The sequence below is a fragment of the Myotis lucifugus genome, unplaced genomic scaffold (genome assembly GCF_000147115.1).
Source record: "Myotis lucifugus unplaced genomic scaffold, Myoluc2.0 scaffold_415, whole genome shotgun sequence".
NCBI lineage: Eukaryota > Metazoa > Chordata > Mammalia > Chiroptera > Vespertilionidae > Myotis > Myotis lucifugus.
In genome coordinates this window covers 143557-158383 of record NW_005871463.1, presented here as the reverse complement: position 1 = coordinate 158383, position 14827 = coordinate 143557, and the positions used below count along the sequence as shown (strand labels likewise).

General features: G+C 57.5%; 1 protein-coding gene across 1 annotated transcript in view; it reads left to right on the top strand.

The window, feature by feature from the left end:
- Positions 1 to 14827, top strand: part of LRP5 (LDL receptor related protein 5) — a 62225-nt gene that overhangs the window by 36084 nt on the left and 11314 nt on the right. The window contains 9 exon segments of the mRNA XM_006102480.3: positions 624 to 913; positions 2817 to 3043; positions 4298 to 4482; positions 5590 to 5913; positions 7271 to 7470; positions 10102 to 10310; positions 10933 to 11123; positions 11694 to 11903; positions 14020 to 14145. Of these exon segments, the coding sequence (XP_006102542.1) occupies positions 624 to 913; positions 2817 to 3043; positions 4298 to 4482; positions 5590 to 5913; positions 7271 to 7470; positions 10102 to 10310; positions 10933 to 11123; positions 11694 to 11903; positions 14020 to 14145 (1962 nt within the window).

Below are 14827 nucleotides of genomic sequence, written 5' to 3'. Positions count from 1 at the left end.
TTAACAGCACCCCAGTAGATCAGTGCGACTGACAGGCTGGCCAGAAATGAATGAACATGCTGAGCACCATCTACTTGAGTGAAAAAGAGTGGTGTTTGGCCGTCCTGGGCACGTCGGAGTTCTTGAGGTCGCCAAGAGAGTCGGTGAATCGGAGGAAGCCTCTGGGTGGGGTCTCAGGCTCCGGTCCGATCCTCAGGCCAGGAGTCCGGCCCGGGGAGGGACGACTGTCTTGTCATCGCCTTGTGCCATTACTGCGTCCACCCGGGGTCGGAGCTCGGGCCTGGAGGCTAGACCTCCTGGTTCTTGTTCTCGCGGAGCTGCTTCCTAACTTCCTAACTATGTCACCTTCACTAACCTCTCCACACTTCCGTTTCCTCGACGGAAAACCAGGGATGGGACTAGCTTCCGCCTCCCAGATCGCTGTGTGCTCAGAGCCAGTCAGCACACGGGGACCCGCTGGGACCCTCGTCACCGATTTCCGGTACCAGGGAAGGCCTGGGCTTCCGCCCTCTCCACCCAGGGTCCCCATGTGCGTCTGGTGGAAATAAAGCCACGTGACCGTGGACCGATGGCACGCTCCCTGCCGGGCTGCTGACGTGTAGGGCCTGTGTGTTGCCTTCCAGGGACCAACCCGTGTGCGGACCAGAACGGGGGCTGCAGCCACCTGTGCTTCTTCACCCCCCGCGCCACCAAGTGCGGCTGCCCCATCGGCCTGGAGCTGCTGAGCGACATGAAGACCTGCATCGTCCCCGAAGCCTTCCTCGTGTTCACCAGCAGGGCCACCATCCACAGGATCTCCCTGGAGACCAACAACAACGACGTGGCCATCCCGCTCACGGGCGTCAAGGAGGCCTCCGCGCTGGACTTTGACGTGTCCAACAACCACATCTACTGGACGGACGTCAGCCTGAAGGTACGGTCCGCCAGGTGCCTGCACACAGCTCTCCGGCGAACGCCTCGCCTGCAGGGACGCTGCCTCAGAGGCTTTTAATTTTTTTAAAAAATTGATTTCAGAGAGAGGAAGGGAGAGAGAGAGAGAGAGAGAGAAACATCAAGGATGAGAGAGAATCATTGATCAGCTGCCTCCTACACGCTCCACACTGGGGATGGAACCCATAACCCAGGCATGTGCCCTGACCAGGAATTGAACAGCGACCTCCTGGTTCATAGGTTGATGCTCAACCACTGACCCACGCCGGTTGGGCAATTTTTTAAAATATTTGTAAGTCGACTCAAGCCAATAAAATATTAGTGAGCCTGTTTTAATAAACTAACGTGAATGACTGCAGTGGGCAGATCCAGGAGACCCACAAATAGGCTTTTCTAGAGCGATTGGGTAGCCGAGAGACGTCTGTGACACTGTCCTTAGCATCACCCACCCCCTCCTTCCCCATGTGCACTTGCTTAGCCAACTCTTCACTCACGTGCAGGTATGAACATCCTGGATAAATACAAGGAAAGCAGGGTTTGGCAGGCTGTCCGAGGGCTGGCCGCCTCCTTTTGCAAATAAAGTTTTACGTGAACATGGCGATGCCCATTTGTTTACGGATTGCCCACGCCTGCCTTTGTGCCACTAGGTTGAACTTGGACAGATCCGTGTGCTCCGTGAAGCCAGGAACATTTAGTGCCCTTTACAGAACCAGTTTGCCGCCCCCTATTCTGAAGTACAGTGTTTACAGCTAGAGCCGTTTAACCATCTGTCTTTTATTCTACCATTTATATGATGTTTCTGAAAGATTGTTCTGATTCTAGAAGTCACCAGGGTTCATTGTAGAAAGAGGGAAATACACAGAAAAGTATAAAGAAGAAAATAAAAGTCACCCATCACCCAACTTAACCATCCCTCCTCACACTTCTGTGTATTTCCTTTGAGGGTTTTTTTTCCTACGATAGTATTTCTCTTAATCACAATCATATGCTACATAGAATTCTGTTTCCTGATCTTTTCCACTTAGCATTTTCACGGGCATTTATTTTGTTAGCCTTTTATGAACTCTTTAACAGCGTAAAAGATTCCACTGCACAGCTATTCCCTACTGTACGTGACCATTCCTTCATTTTATGTGTTTTCTGGTCACTTCTGCTTCTCCCAGCTCTTGGCAACCACAGCGGCAAAGGTTTCGCGTGCAAAGCCCCTTCAGTATTTCCAGTAGCTCCCCATATTTTGTATTTTTGTTCATTATTTTGGGTACAATTCCAGGAGGAGGATTACTGAGTGGAAGGACACAGCTGTTTTTAAGATTCATGATCCTATCTATCATCCATCTATCTATCTATCTATCTATCTATCTATCTATCATCTATCTATCTATATCTAGAGAGAGATAGAGAGATGTATAATATGTAATTTACTTGTAACTTACTTTGTTTTATAAGTATATAAAATATGTAGTTATAAAACATATTACATATAAGAATAGCTAAATATTTTTTCTAAAATGTTCATAGTGCTGAAACCGGTTTGGCTCAGTGGATAGAGCGTCGGCCTGCGGACTGAAAGGTCCCAGGTTCGATTCCGGTCAAGGGCATGTACCTGGGTTGCGGGCACATCCCCAGTGGGAGATGTGCAGGAGGCAGCTGATCGATGTTTCTCTCTCATCGATGTTTCTAACTCTCTATCTCTCTCCCTTCCTCTCTGTAAAAAGTCAATAAAATATATTTTAATAGCTAAAATTTTTTCTAAAATGTTTATAGTTGACAAGTGTATTTTGAAACTCTAGCATGTTGGTGATCTAAGCAGGTGGCGGAGCAGCTCATAGTTAAATGTCTGCCTGAACGCTGGTTCCTAACCGTGGCCTCTGTCCCCACCCGCCCAGACCATCAGCCGCGCCTTCCTGAACGGGAGCTCGGTGGAGCACGTGATCGAGTTCGGCCTCGACTACCCGGAAGGCATGGCCGTCGACTGGATGGGCAAGAACCTCTACTGGGCGGACACCGGGACCAACAGGATCGAAGTGGCCCGGCTGGACGGGCAGTTCCGGCAGGTCCTCGTGTGGAGGGACTTGGACAACCCGAGGTCGCTGGCCCTGGACCCCACCAAGGGGTAAGGACCGTTTTGTCGGGCACGTGTGTCCCCGTCCCCCTCCCACCTCTGTGCCCGCCAGCACGGGGATGACCAGAGACGGAGGCGGTGGCTGCCCGGCTGGCTGTCTGTGATGAGAGCGGCACTGACCGCCTCTAGCATTGAGGTGGCCGGGGCTGGCTGCACCTTCGGAGATCATGTAGTTTGTTTCATGGGGGAAACTGAGGCCCAGAGCCGAGGACAGAGTGGCAGCCACTGTATCGGGCTGCGCTGGGCACTTTCATGTGGGTTGTCTCACTGCAGCGCCCAGGAGGCCTGTGGGGGGAGGGGGTGTTTTGTTCCTGATTTTACAGAGGTGGAAACTGAGGCTCAGAGAAGCTGAGCGCCTCACCCAAGGCCACACAGCCAGTCAGAGCAGGGCTGGGCCAGGAAGGGCTGTTCTTTCCCGCCCGTGTCACCAGGCTCCGCCTTCTCGGAGCTGGCTTTGAGCCCCTTGGATTGCACTTAGCCGAGGGTTAGCACCATGCTTTGTGTGGGAGGCCTGGGCTCTGCCCCGGGGCTTTGGGGCTGGGGTGTGGCGGAGGGGGCGTCTCCCTCTGCTCCGAGATTCCTTTTCTGAGCAGCTGGCACAGTGCTGGTCCCATAAGGCATCAGCCATGTGGAGGGAGCACCCCAAACCCGGCCTGCTGCTTGCCCTATTAGGGGTGGCAGAACAGGGAGGTCCAGGTTTTAGCGAAAGGGCAAGTCCCACGTGCCCGATTCTGGGAGGAGGACGGGGTTTCTCTTCGTGGAGCTGTCGGGAGGCGGCAGAGCTGTGTGCGTCCTGGTCCTGCCGTGCCTGCCCCCTCGGACCTGTGTCCTGCTCTCTCACATCCTGCTTTGCCCACATTCGTCCTGGCTCCCCTGTCACCCAGCATTCCTTGCGGGTTAGCATTTGTCCTTGACAAAGGCACTCCAGCCTGGTGGTTCTGTTACACGGCCACCTTGTCTGTGCACCTGTGTGTGCCTGTAAATGAGGTGATCACACTTCCCCTGCAGGTGAGCTGCTGCGGGCATTCAGGCGGCAGGAGGTGGCACAGTGACGGCCCCTGGAGGGATGGCGGGTGGTGGGGACTCTGTCTGGCCTCTTGCCTGCTTCCCGGAGGGATATTGTGGAAGTGGCTTTCTCTGGGACAGGGAGGACCCAGCTTAGGAGACGGTGGCGGCCGTGTTCCCTGCCTTGCCGAGAGTGTGGATGCATCTGAGCCCGACCTGCCTTTCTCCCGTGTCTTCCAGCTACATCTACTGGACCGAGTGGGGCGGCAAGCCACGGATCGTGCGGGCCTTCATGGACGGGACCAACTGCATGACGCTGGTGGACAAGGTGGGCAGGGCCAATGACCTCACCATCGACTACGCGGACCAGCGTCTCTACTGGACTGACCTGGACACCAACATGATCGAGTCATCCAACATGCTGGGTGAGGGCCGGTGGTCCTGGGGGATGGGTGTCCTTGGCTGGAGCCCCCCCTGCACTGTGCCCTCTGGCCTTCGAGTCCCCGGGCCCTCCAGGAGGTGTGGGCACGCCCCGAGTGCTCGCCCAACTTCCCCTCTCTCGAGGGCCGTCCCTTCCCGCACTGTGCGTGGGCGTGTCGACAGAGGCCCTGTGACCACAGTTTTGGGCGCCGAAAGCTGGGCTCCAGCTAAGCCCTGGGCTAGCACTCTGATTTGATACCGCACCACGTGGCCTAGGCTTTCACTGATGGGGAAGCAGGCCCAGGGAGGTCACAGAGTGCTGCTCACATGCCAGGGCCATACACTCAGTCTTCACCCTGAGCACCTACTACGTGCTAGTCTTGTTCTGGGACCACTCACAAGCTATACCCAGCACCCTGGGATTAGGTATAAAACACATCGCTCCAAGTCACCCAGCAGCAGGGGCAGGATTTGAACCCAGAACACGTAACTCTGGGCTCTGTCCTGCCTGAGGGGCGTGGTCCTGTCAGCTCTGTGGGGTCACGGGGCTGCCCTGTGCAGCGGAAAGAATCTGGCTTCCTCCCTCATCTCTGCTGCTCTCACCCGGGGTGGGCGTGGTTGTGCCCATGTTACAGATGAGGGAACTGAGGCAGAGGCGGGCTGAATGGCTAGTTCCAGGTGTGAGCAGAGCTAGGACCCCAATGTCCTGGCTTTTGCGTGGGGCGGGCCACACCCACCCTGCATGCTGACTGTCCTGGTTTACGGGGCTAATGGCCAGCTTTGAATGTCTTTGAAGATCCCATTACCTTTTCTTCATTCTGCTATTGATGAGCGTTGGGCTTGTTTCCAGCCCGTGGCTCTCACAGCCAGTGGCTGCCACCCGCACTCTTGTCCGTGTGGTGCAGGCGCAGACTGTGTGCGTGCGTTTCTCCTGTGAACGGGAGAGGAGTTGCCCGGTCCCAGGGTGGTGCGCATCCAGCGTCAGTCAGTCCTGTTCGTTTTCCAGAGTGGTCGAACTTCCTGGCCCCGGCGCAGGCTGCCAGGCTGCGGGGCGCCCTGCGCTGCGGGCGTGCTGTGCTGCTGCTGACGCCCTGCCCGTGTGTCCCACGCAGGTCAGGAGCGGATCGTGATCGCCGATGACCTCCCACACCCCTTCGGCCTGACCCAGTACAGCGATTACATCTACTGGACGGACTGGAACCTGCACAGCATCGAGCGGGCCGACAAGACCAGCGGCCGGAACCGCACCCTCATCCAGGGCCACCTGGACTTCGTCATGGACATCCTGGTGTTCCACTCCTCCCGCCAGGACGGCCTCAACGACTGCGTGCCCGGCAACGGGCAGTGCGGGCAGCTGTGCCTGGCCGTCCCCGGCGGCCACCGCTGCAGCTGCGCCTCCCACTACACCCTGGACCCCAGCAGCCGCAACTGCAGCCGTGAGTGCTCGCGTCCCCCGCCGTGCGCCCGTGTTGGGCCAGGCTGGCTCCGGGACTGGGAGGGAAAGGGTGCCTCGGTGCACGAACTGCACAATGTTACCTGGAGGCCTGGGCTGGGCGGAGGACCTGTTGCTTCATCAAGACACAGGAGCTGGGCCAAGCCCCGAGCTGGCACATCCCACGGGGAATCGTGGTCCCTGGGAGAGAGCGCTCACTCTGGGAGGCAGGCCCTGTTCTAGCCCTTTCTGTGGCTCTCGTTCAGTCCTCACGCCTGCAGGGAGGGAAGTGTCACTGTCCCATCTCGCTCACAGGCGAGGAACCTGACACAGAGCTGGGCCACGCGGCCGGGAAGCCTGAGCCCGGTTTGAATGCAGGCAGGTTGGCTCCAGAGTCCCTGCTCTTGACCCCTTGCCAGGTGGCCTCACGTTCACACGTGTAATCCTCACACTGACGCTCTGAATTATGCAGGCCTTTTTAAAAGCTCTCATGTCAGTGATAAAAAAGTGAGTTCCAGGGAGCCTGAGGGCGACTTGCCCACGGGCCCAGGGAGAGCAGTGGCCCTGCTGGCGGGCTCTTCCCCTGTAGCATCAGAGCCGTCATGCCTCAGCCTGTGTACAGCACGGGGCAGCGTGCAGAGCTCTGTTGCCTGGGCCTGGCTTGAGGTCACACAGCCCTCGGCACCAGGAGGGCTGGCTTTCCTCATCCCCTCATGTCGATGAGGCCCCTGAGCTGGTGCGAGCTGGGCCTGGGCCGCAGCCTGGGACCCCCACCCCTGGGCTCCCTTTGGTCCTGTTGTCCCTGCCCCCCTGGGGGCCATAACCTTGAAGCAGAGGTGCAGGTAACCCCGCACCCAGAGGGGACGCCTTTGGCCGGTGACCTGGGCAGAGGACGGCGCTGTCGGACCGTGGCTGCAGCCCGTGGCCTCCTGCACATTCTGAGAGATGCCGTTCCTGCAGCTGGCAGCTTTGCTCACTGACCCCCAGGCAGCGTGCCCTCCTGGGGTCACTGTTCACCCCATATGCTCCTCGCAGTTCCCTGAGCACGTGGAGACATGTCACCCCAGCTTGACGGACCCTTGCAGTGAGCCCTTGGTCCTCACTGCCTTCCTTCCTGCCGTCTTGAGTCTCCATCACTTACAGATGAATTGATACCTATTTTTAAAAAGACGGGCACTCGTAAAAACTGCAACCGAGACATGTAACACGGAGGGTAAAATTCCCCGTGGTCCACCCCCGGAAGCAGGTTTCTGTCCTTCTGGCCTTGTCCCATGTCCCCTGGGGGCTCCACATGCAGGTCTGCTCTCCCTGCGGCTCCCGGATGCTGACCCGCAGCCCCCCCTCTGTTCGCCTCACCCTAGCGCCCAGCACCTTCTTGCTGTTCAGCCAGAAAAATGCCATCAGCCGGATGATCCCGGACGACCAGCACAGCCCGGACCTCATCCTGCCGCTGCACGGGCTGAGGAATGTCAAGGCCATCGACTACGACCCACTGGACAAGTTCATCTACTGGGTGGATGGACGCCAGAACATCAAGCGAGCCCGGGATGATGGGACCCAGGCAAGTGTATCTGTCAGCGGCGTGAGGGCACGTCCGTGAAGAGCTCGCCCTGGGACTCTCCGCCCACTTTCCTCAGCAGTGGGGGTGCCCACCACGCACGGCTTTGGGGCAGCAATGATTTGAGCTCCGATTCTGCCATTATTGGGTGTGAAACTCTGAGACTGGTTATGTGTAGAAACTGGATTTTATAGTTTTTGAACTCAGGGAGGGCAGGGAGTGTCCAACCCCATGGGATATTTCTTCTTTCCACAGTGGTTTTGTACAGGTGGCTGGTATTGCTTACTCTGGATTTGTTCTTATTTCATAGGAATCGTGTAGTCAGTTCTGCCATAATGCAGTCTGTGCGTTCTGAAAATCACCACGCTTTGCAGAATCACACAGCACACACCTCAGGCCATGGGGACAGGGGGCTGGGGCGCATTACGCACCGACGAGCTCCATACAGCAGTGTCATGCAGGCTTAAATGGCTCAGGACCTAAGTGCCACAATGGAGGCCTGACGTTGGCTGAGGATTTGGGCGTCGGAAGGTCGCGGCCTGTGGGTTTTTGTGAGACGGTGGAGTGAGTGTGGACGTGGGGCTCACAGGGAGACGAGGGGGCGTGTTTTCCTACTCGGCCCCGCGCTGGGTGCACCCACCTGGTGCTTCTCACGGGTGAGAGGGCCCGAGAGCAAATGTGAAATCCACGCTCTGCTCAAATGGCCCCAGTGCATCACACATTCGTGTTTTCAAAATTCGAGTCCTGGCAGGACTGACCGTTTAGGTATGTGACCCGGTCCGGAAAGGACACGCTCACTGCAGCCTCGGGCCTCACCCGGTGTCTCCGTGCGGCAGGGAACTGTGACCACCATGAGCGTGTTTGGCTCGTCCTGCCGGTTTCCAAAGACCCTTTTACAAAAGCTGCAGAACTGAGCGGCCCCTTTCTCAGGCCAGGGGTCCGTGCAGGGGCCTGTGACCGTGGGGAGCTCTTGAGACCGTGTAACGGTGATGGCGAGGCATGCTCGTCGGCGGAGATTTTCAGATTGTCGTGTGTGTAAAGTGGATTTTGCTGTTCCGTCCCCTGCACTGGATGCTGTGGCTGTCTGGGTGGGTTGGGCATAACTTCCAACAAGATGCTTCTTCCAGCAACGCTGGGAAGTTAGCAGGGCACCTTTGAGGTTTGTGCCTGGTGGAAATGGGTTTCTTTCATCCTGCTCAGAGCAGGTGCCGCACCACTGAGCGTCCTTTTGGAGGATGGGGAGGTGTTAATTGATGGGCTGTGGCTTCCCTGCTGTTATGAGGTGTAAATTGCCTTAGGGTCCTGTCCAGGCATTCCTTTAGAAAGCTGGGCAAAAGCATGGAAAGATTTTGAAGAAAAAGCCCTTTTAGGAGCAGCTTCTGGGTTTTCACTGAATTTGGGAACATGGTTCGCTCCTGTCTCTTGCTGAGCCTCCCCGCTCTGGTGGCTCTGGTTTTGAGTCTTGTTTGTTTGCTTGTTAATCCTCACCGGAGGATATTCTTTCCATTGATTTTTAGAGGGAGTGGAAGGGGAGGTGGGGGGGGGGGAGAGAAAAACATCGATGTGAGAGAGACACACTAATTGGTTGCCTTCCACATGCACCCCAACTGGGGCCAGGGATCGAACCTGCAACCCAGGCGCATGCCCTTGACTGTGAATCGAACCTGCGATCCTTTGGTGTGCAGGCGGATGCTCTAACCACGACTGGCTGTGATTCTTAGGGCCCCCCGCAAACCCCCCACAGATGATGTTTTAAGTTATTACACTCTTGGCTAAGTTTTCTTACCTATTCATCTAAAATGTTTTACTGTGGCAAATATTCATAGCAGAACCATTTTAATAGTTTTGAAGTGTATGGTTCAGTGACACTAAGTACGTTCGCATGGCTGTGCGAACAGAACAGTTCTTGTTCTCCAACTGACACGCTGCCCCCATGACACACTGAATTCCCCACCCCTCCCGCCAGCCCCTGGCGCCTACCGTCCTACTTTCTCTGTGAATTTGACTGTTCTAAGTACTTCATATAAGTGGCATCACACACTTAGCATGTGTCTTTGTGTCTGGCTTATTTCACTGAGCGTAACGTGTTCAGGGTTTATCTGCGCTGTAGCATGGGTGGTTCTTAGCTGGCTTTTCTGATGACTGGCGTCCCAAGTCTGGTTTTAGGCCCCCACCTGGCCCTGCACCCTCACTGGGCCTTGAACCCCTGGCCTCTCCCTTGGAGGAGAGGGTTGTGCGAGGTTCACCTCCGTTCTCTACACTTGGTTCTGGCACCTTCAGTTTAAAAAACAGCAGGAGCCTAAGAAAACAAGAAAGCAGAGCGATGTCTCGGAAGGGGTCTGTGATCCTGGGTTCAGCCGTCAGGCGGCCCTTCGGTGCGGTGCGTGCAGGAACGGGACCGGGAGAGTGACAGCGCAGGTGGGGGAGGGGGCTGAATCCGAGTGGGTGGGCCTGAGACCTGGGTGAATGGGCGAGAGCTCTCCCCGAGGGAGGCTGCTGTAGGCGTCAGTTTCACTCTTCAGTGCGCGTGTGGGTGAGAGCCGATTGGATAGGGTTGGAGCCTGAACTCAGGCACCAAGGCCTCAGCCCTCCCGGCCCTGCCTTAGCCGGCGTTCCTTTCTCACTGCTTTACAGCCCTTCATCCTGACCACTCCGAGCCCAAACCAAAGCCCAGACAGGCAGCCCCACGACCTCAGCATCGACGTCTACAGCCGGACGCTGTTCTGGACGTGCGAGGCCACCAACACCATCAACGTGCACAGGCTGGACGGGGACGCCATGGGCGTGGTGCTCCGTGGGGACCGGGACAAGCCGCGGGCCATCGTCGTCAACGCCGAGCGAGGGTGCGAGGCCAGAGGGGCAGGCGGACACCGTGATGTGGGGGGCTGCACCCCGCTGGGGCTGGGAGGGGTCTTCATCCCCGACTTTCCGATGGGTCAGGAGTCCTGCCACGGCAGCCAGAGCAGGACGTGGGAACGCTAGCTCGTTCCCGGCCTCAGCGGGAAAGCAGACACCCGGGGTGGCCTTCCCAGGAGGCACGTGTGGGGAGGTGCGGGTTTTGCTGAGAGACCGGGAAGGACGTAAATTCTAATTCACGGGTTTTGTACCATCCCCATCAAGCTCGAACCCTTCCATAGCATCGCAGGTGGTGGCTGGTTACTCACATATGTTCCGCCACAGGGAGCTCACTACCTCCCAAGCTGGTTGTCCCTGGCACAGCTTCCCCTCCTGAGAGCTGTTTCCCACCAGGAAGGCCCCTGGTGCGCCCCCTGCGGGCCCACGGGTTCTCTGACGGGTGGGAAACACCTGGGACATGATGATAGACTCGGAGGGTCCCGACGGGAAAAACCAGGGTGGGAGGGGACCGAACCCACATGACAGGAAGCCGACTGGCTGGTGCTGTGCGAGCTGCATCCTGACAGGAGATGGCACCTGTCCCCCCCACCCCCTGCTCCCCTCCCACAGGTACCTGTACTTCACCAACATGCAGGACCGGACAGCCAAGATCGAGCGCGCGGCCCTGGACGGCACCGAGCGTGAGGTCCTCTTCACCACGGGCCTCATCCGCCCGGTGGCCCTCGTGGTGGACAACACGCTGGGCAAGCTCTTCTGGGTGGACGCGGACCTGAAGCGCATCGAAAGCTGTGACCTGTCAGGTACGTGCCCTGGGCGTCCTCGGGATCGGGTCCCTGGGCAGCCCCAGGTCTGACCTTGCCCGGGACGCCCGGCCTCCCTCGTCATCGGTAACCGTGGTAGTGGCCGTGGTTGTCGGGGATCTGCTGAGAGCGGGCACAGCGGGGGCTTCACATTCACCTTGTGGCAGAGGCCGAAGACGAGGCTCAGAGAGGGCGAGCAAGTTGCCCTGGCTCCCACAGCGCGGGGTGGGGCAGGAGTCCGACCCCAGCCTCTGCCTCCAGTGCCCAAGTCCCAGGTGGGCCGCCTTCGGCCAGGAGGCCCGTGGCTGGAGAGGAGTGGGAGTGGGTGCGTTGAGGGCCTTTTCTTCCATAAGATGGGGTGGGGTGGAGGGAGGGGTCCGGTGTCCCTGATCCCAAGGCTGTCGCGGGTGGGAGCAGGGCAGTCCGGGGCTGGTCTCAGATCTGCCCCAGCTCCAGCCCCAGCATGGAGTCCTGCAGGCTCCCTGCCAGCCCCCCCTCATCCTCCCGAGCCAGTTGTGGGTCGCGCTGTCGCGGTCGGCTGCCACTCAGGGGCACTTGTCCCATCTGCAGGGGCCAACCGCCTGACCCTGGAGGATGCCAACATCGTGCAGCCCGTGGGCCTGACCGTGCTGGGCAGGCATCTCTACTGGATTGACCGCCAGCAGCAGATGATCGAGCGCGTGGAGAAGACCACTGGCGACAAGAGGACACGAGTCCAGGGCCGTGTCGCCCACCTGACCGGCATCCACGCCGTGGAGGACATCAGCCTGGAGGAGTTCTGTATGTGGGGGGTGGGCAGCAGGGTGGGGGGTACCCAGGGAAGGGTGGGCCTGGGCTCACGGCACAGTGACCCCAAACCAGCCCCCTCGGGGAGAGAGGAGGGCCGGCCGCTGTGTGGAGGGGTGGTGCTGAGGCCCTGTTCTCGGGCTTGGCTCCTGGAGGCCGCCCTCAGGCCCGCTCCCTGCCTCTCAGCGACAGATCCGAATCTCCTACTTCCTCCAGCGGGAGAGCCCGCTCTGCTTTTCAAGGGCCCGTGGTTAGATGGTTAGATCCGGCCCAGCTTTAAGTCTCCCTTGCGATTAACTCAAGTCAGCTGACTAGTAGCCTTAGTTACATCTGCAAACCCATGGGCGCGCTAGCTCATCGCATCCCCTGTGTTGGGGTTTGGGTGGGAAATTGGGGAGCGTTGAGGATTCTGCCTGCCACAGCCTGCCGTCTACGCCAGGACCTCTTGTTCCTCTGTCCCCTCCATATATGACTGTGTAGGGTGCGTGTGTGTAGGTGTCTACCTGCGTCTCTGTCTTCTCACTGTTCATTCAGTAAATTCACCTGGGCTGACAGCGGGCTGAGCAAGGCCATCGCTTTCTCTGTCCTGTGATGCCCAGGGTCTGGCCAAGTTCAAGGTGTGCGCCTTCAAGGTCCTGGGGGATGCCCGGCTCACCAGCCTTACCCCAGCCCCTCATCCTCCCACTGGCCAAGCGCCTGCTCCCCGGAGTCCCTCTGTCTGGTCACCTTTCCTTCTCCGTCTGAATAACTCCTACTAATTCTTCACTGTCACTCAGCTCAGGTGTCCCTCTCTTGTGGATGAGCTTCTACCCTTGGACCCCCCTCCCTGCCACGTGGTGACTGTCCTGTCTCCCAGGCCCTGTGCTCACTGTGTCATTACCTTACTTGTATTTCACAGTTGTGCTACTTTGCATCTAAGGAAAGCAGGGCTCAGAGAGGGTGTTAGCTTCCCCTGGTCAATTGGCCAATGAACACGATGGGGCTTGGATTGAGGCCAGAGATCATGATTTAGCTCCTGGGCTTGTCTGTTGCTTACCTCCAAGTTGGCTACCACGTTCATTAGAGTTACCTGTGAAGTACAAAGCCTGGGTCTGAGTGGGGTCTTGCTCCCTGGAGCCTCGAGCCCTGGATGTGACCTCTGACACAGTGAATCTGTCACTTGTGTGTTGACTGCTAGGGGCGGAGCCAGTGCTTTCTGCCATTTCTTCTCACCTCGGGAAGTCAGCCACACCCCCCTCCCCAGGCTCCTTCCTCTGGGTCAGGTGTGGATGCATTGTTAGTGGAACTGAAGTATGCGCACCCCCCACAGAGTCAGCACCTGCTGCTGGAGCTCCCCCTGCCTATTTGTATCCTGCAGTCCCTGTAATAAATCACCACAAACTGGGCGACTAAATGCATCAGAAAGGTGGCCTCCCATAGTTCTGGAGGCCAGAAGTTTGGGATCATGGTGTCTGTGGGGTCAGCTCCCTCTCCTGGCCCTGGGACGGTTCTCTGCCCCGTCTAGTTTCTGGTGGCTACAGGCGTTCCTTGTGGCCACATCGCTCCAATCTCTGCTTCTGCCATCACACGGCCTTCTCCCCGGTGTCTGTCCCTTCATCCCCTGTCGTCTCTTCTAAGGACACTTACCGTTAGACTCAGGTCTACCCAGATAATTCAGAATAACCTCAACTCCACATTCTTAACTTGATTATATTTGCAAAGATCGTTTTTCCAGATAAGGTCCAATTCACAGGTTCTGGGTATTTGGATGTGGACATATCTTTTTTGGGGGCCACCACTCAGCTCTCCACACCATGAGAGGCAGACAGGTGGGCAGAGTAGAGTGACAGGTGTAGGCACAGTGAGAGCTGGGGAAGATGTGCTGGGCTGTGACGTTGGGTAAGTTTGGTAACTGCTTTTGGCCTGCGTTTCCTCATCTGCAAAATGCAATGTCACTAGACACAGACTCGGGAGGTTGCCCTGGGAGTTAAGTGGGAGGATCTGTAGGGGCCTGGTCAACGCGAGTGCCGGCTCTTGTGAGTTCTCACCTGGCCCTCATTCCCTCCACCCTCTGGACTGTGGTCCTGAAGTGAGAGGCAGGGCTTGACCCCCTCCCTTTTTGTCTCTGCAGCGGCCCACCCATGTGCCCGGGACAACGGCGGCTGCTCCCACATCTGCATTGCCAAGGGTGACGGGACACCACGGTGCTCATGCCCGGTCCACCTCGTGCTCCTGCAGAACCTGCTGACCTGTGGTGGTAGATATGACCTCAGTACCTTCTGTTGGGACCTAATTCTCTGCCCACTGGTTGCTGCCCTGCATTCTTTTATTAAAGTTATAGTCCCTGTGGCATTCAGTCTCCAAAGCAGACTGTCTCCTTGTCATCCTCTCTTTTCTAACATATGCATTCAGGGCAATGCATTTCCCTCTAAGCCTGGCTTTGGCTGCACCCACAAATTTTCATAATTTGCATTTTCATTTTCAGTTCAAATATTTTTAAATTTCTCATATGGCTTCTTCTCTGATCCATGTGTTATTTAGAAGTGTGTGTAATCTGTACTAATAATAGAGGGATATGCAAATCGTCTGGTACACTGTCACAGTAACAGTAACAACCAAGCAGCAGGCTATGTGGGGTGACCAGGCCGGCAAAGGGGTTAGTGAGGGACGACCAAACGACTGAACAGCAGGTTTCGTGGGGCGACCAGACCAGCAGGGGGGCAGTTAGGGGCAACCAGGCTGGCAGAGGGAGGCAGTTGGGGGTGACCAGGCTGATGGGGGGGGACAGTTAGAGGCAACCAGGCCGGCAGGGCGGGGGCAGTTGGGGGCACCAGGCTGATGGGGGGGGACAGTTAAGGGGCAACCAGGCCCGCAGGGCGGGGGTAGTTGGGTCGACCAGACAGGCAGCAGGTGAGCAGTTAGGAGCCAGTGGTCCTGGA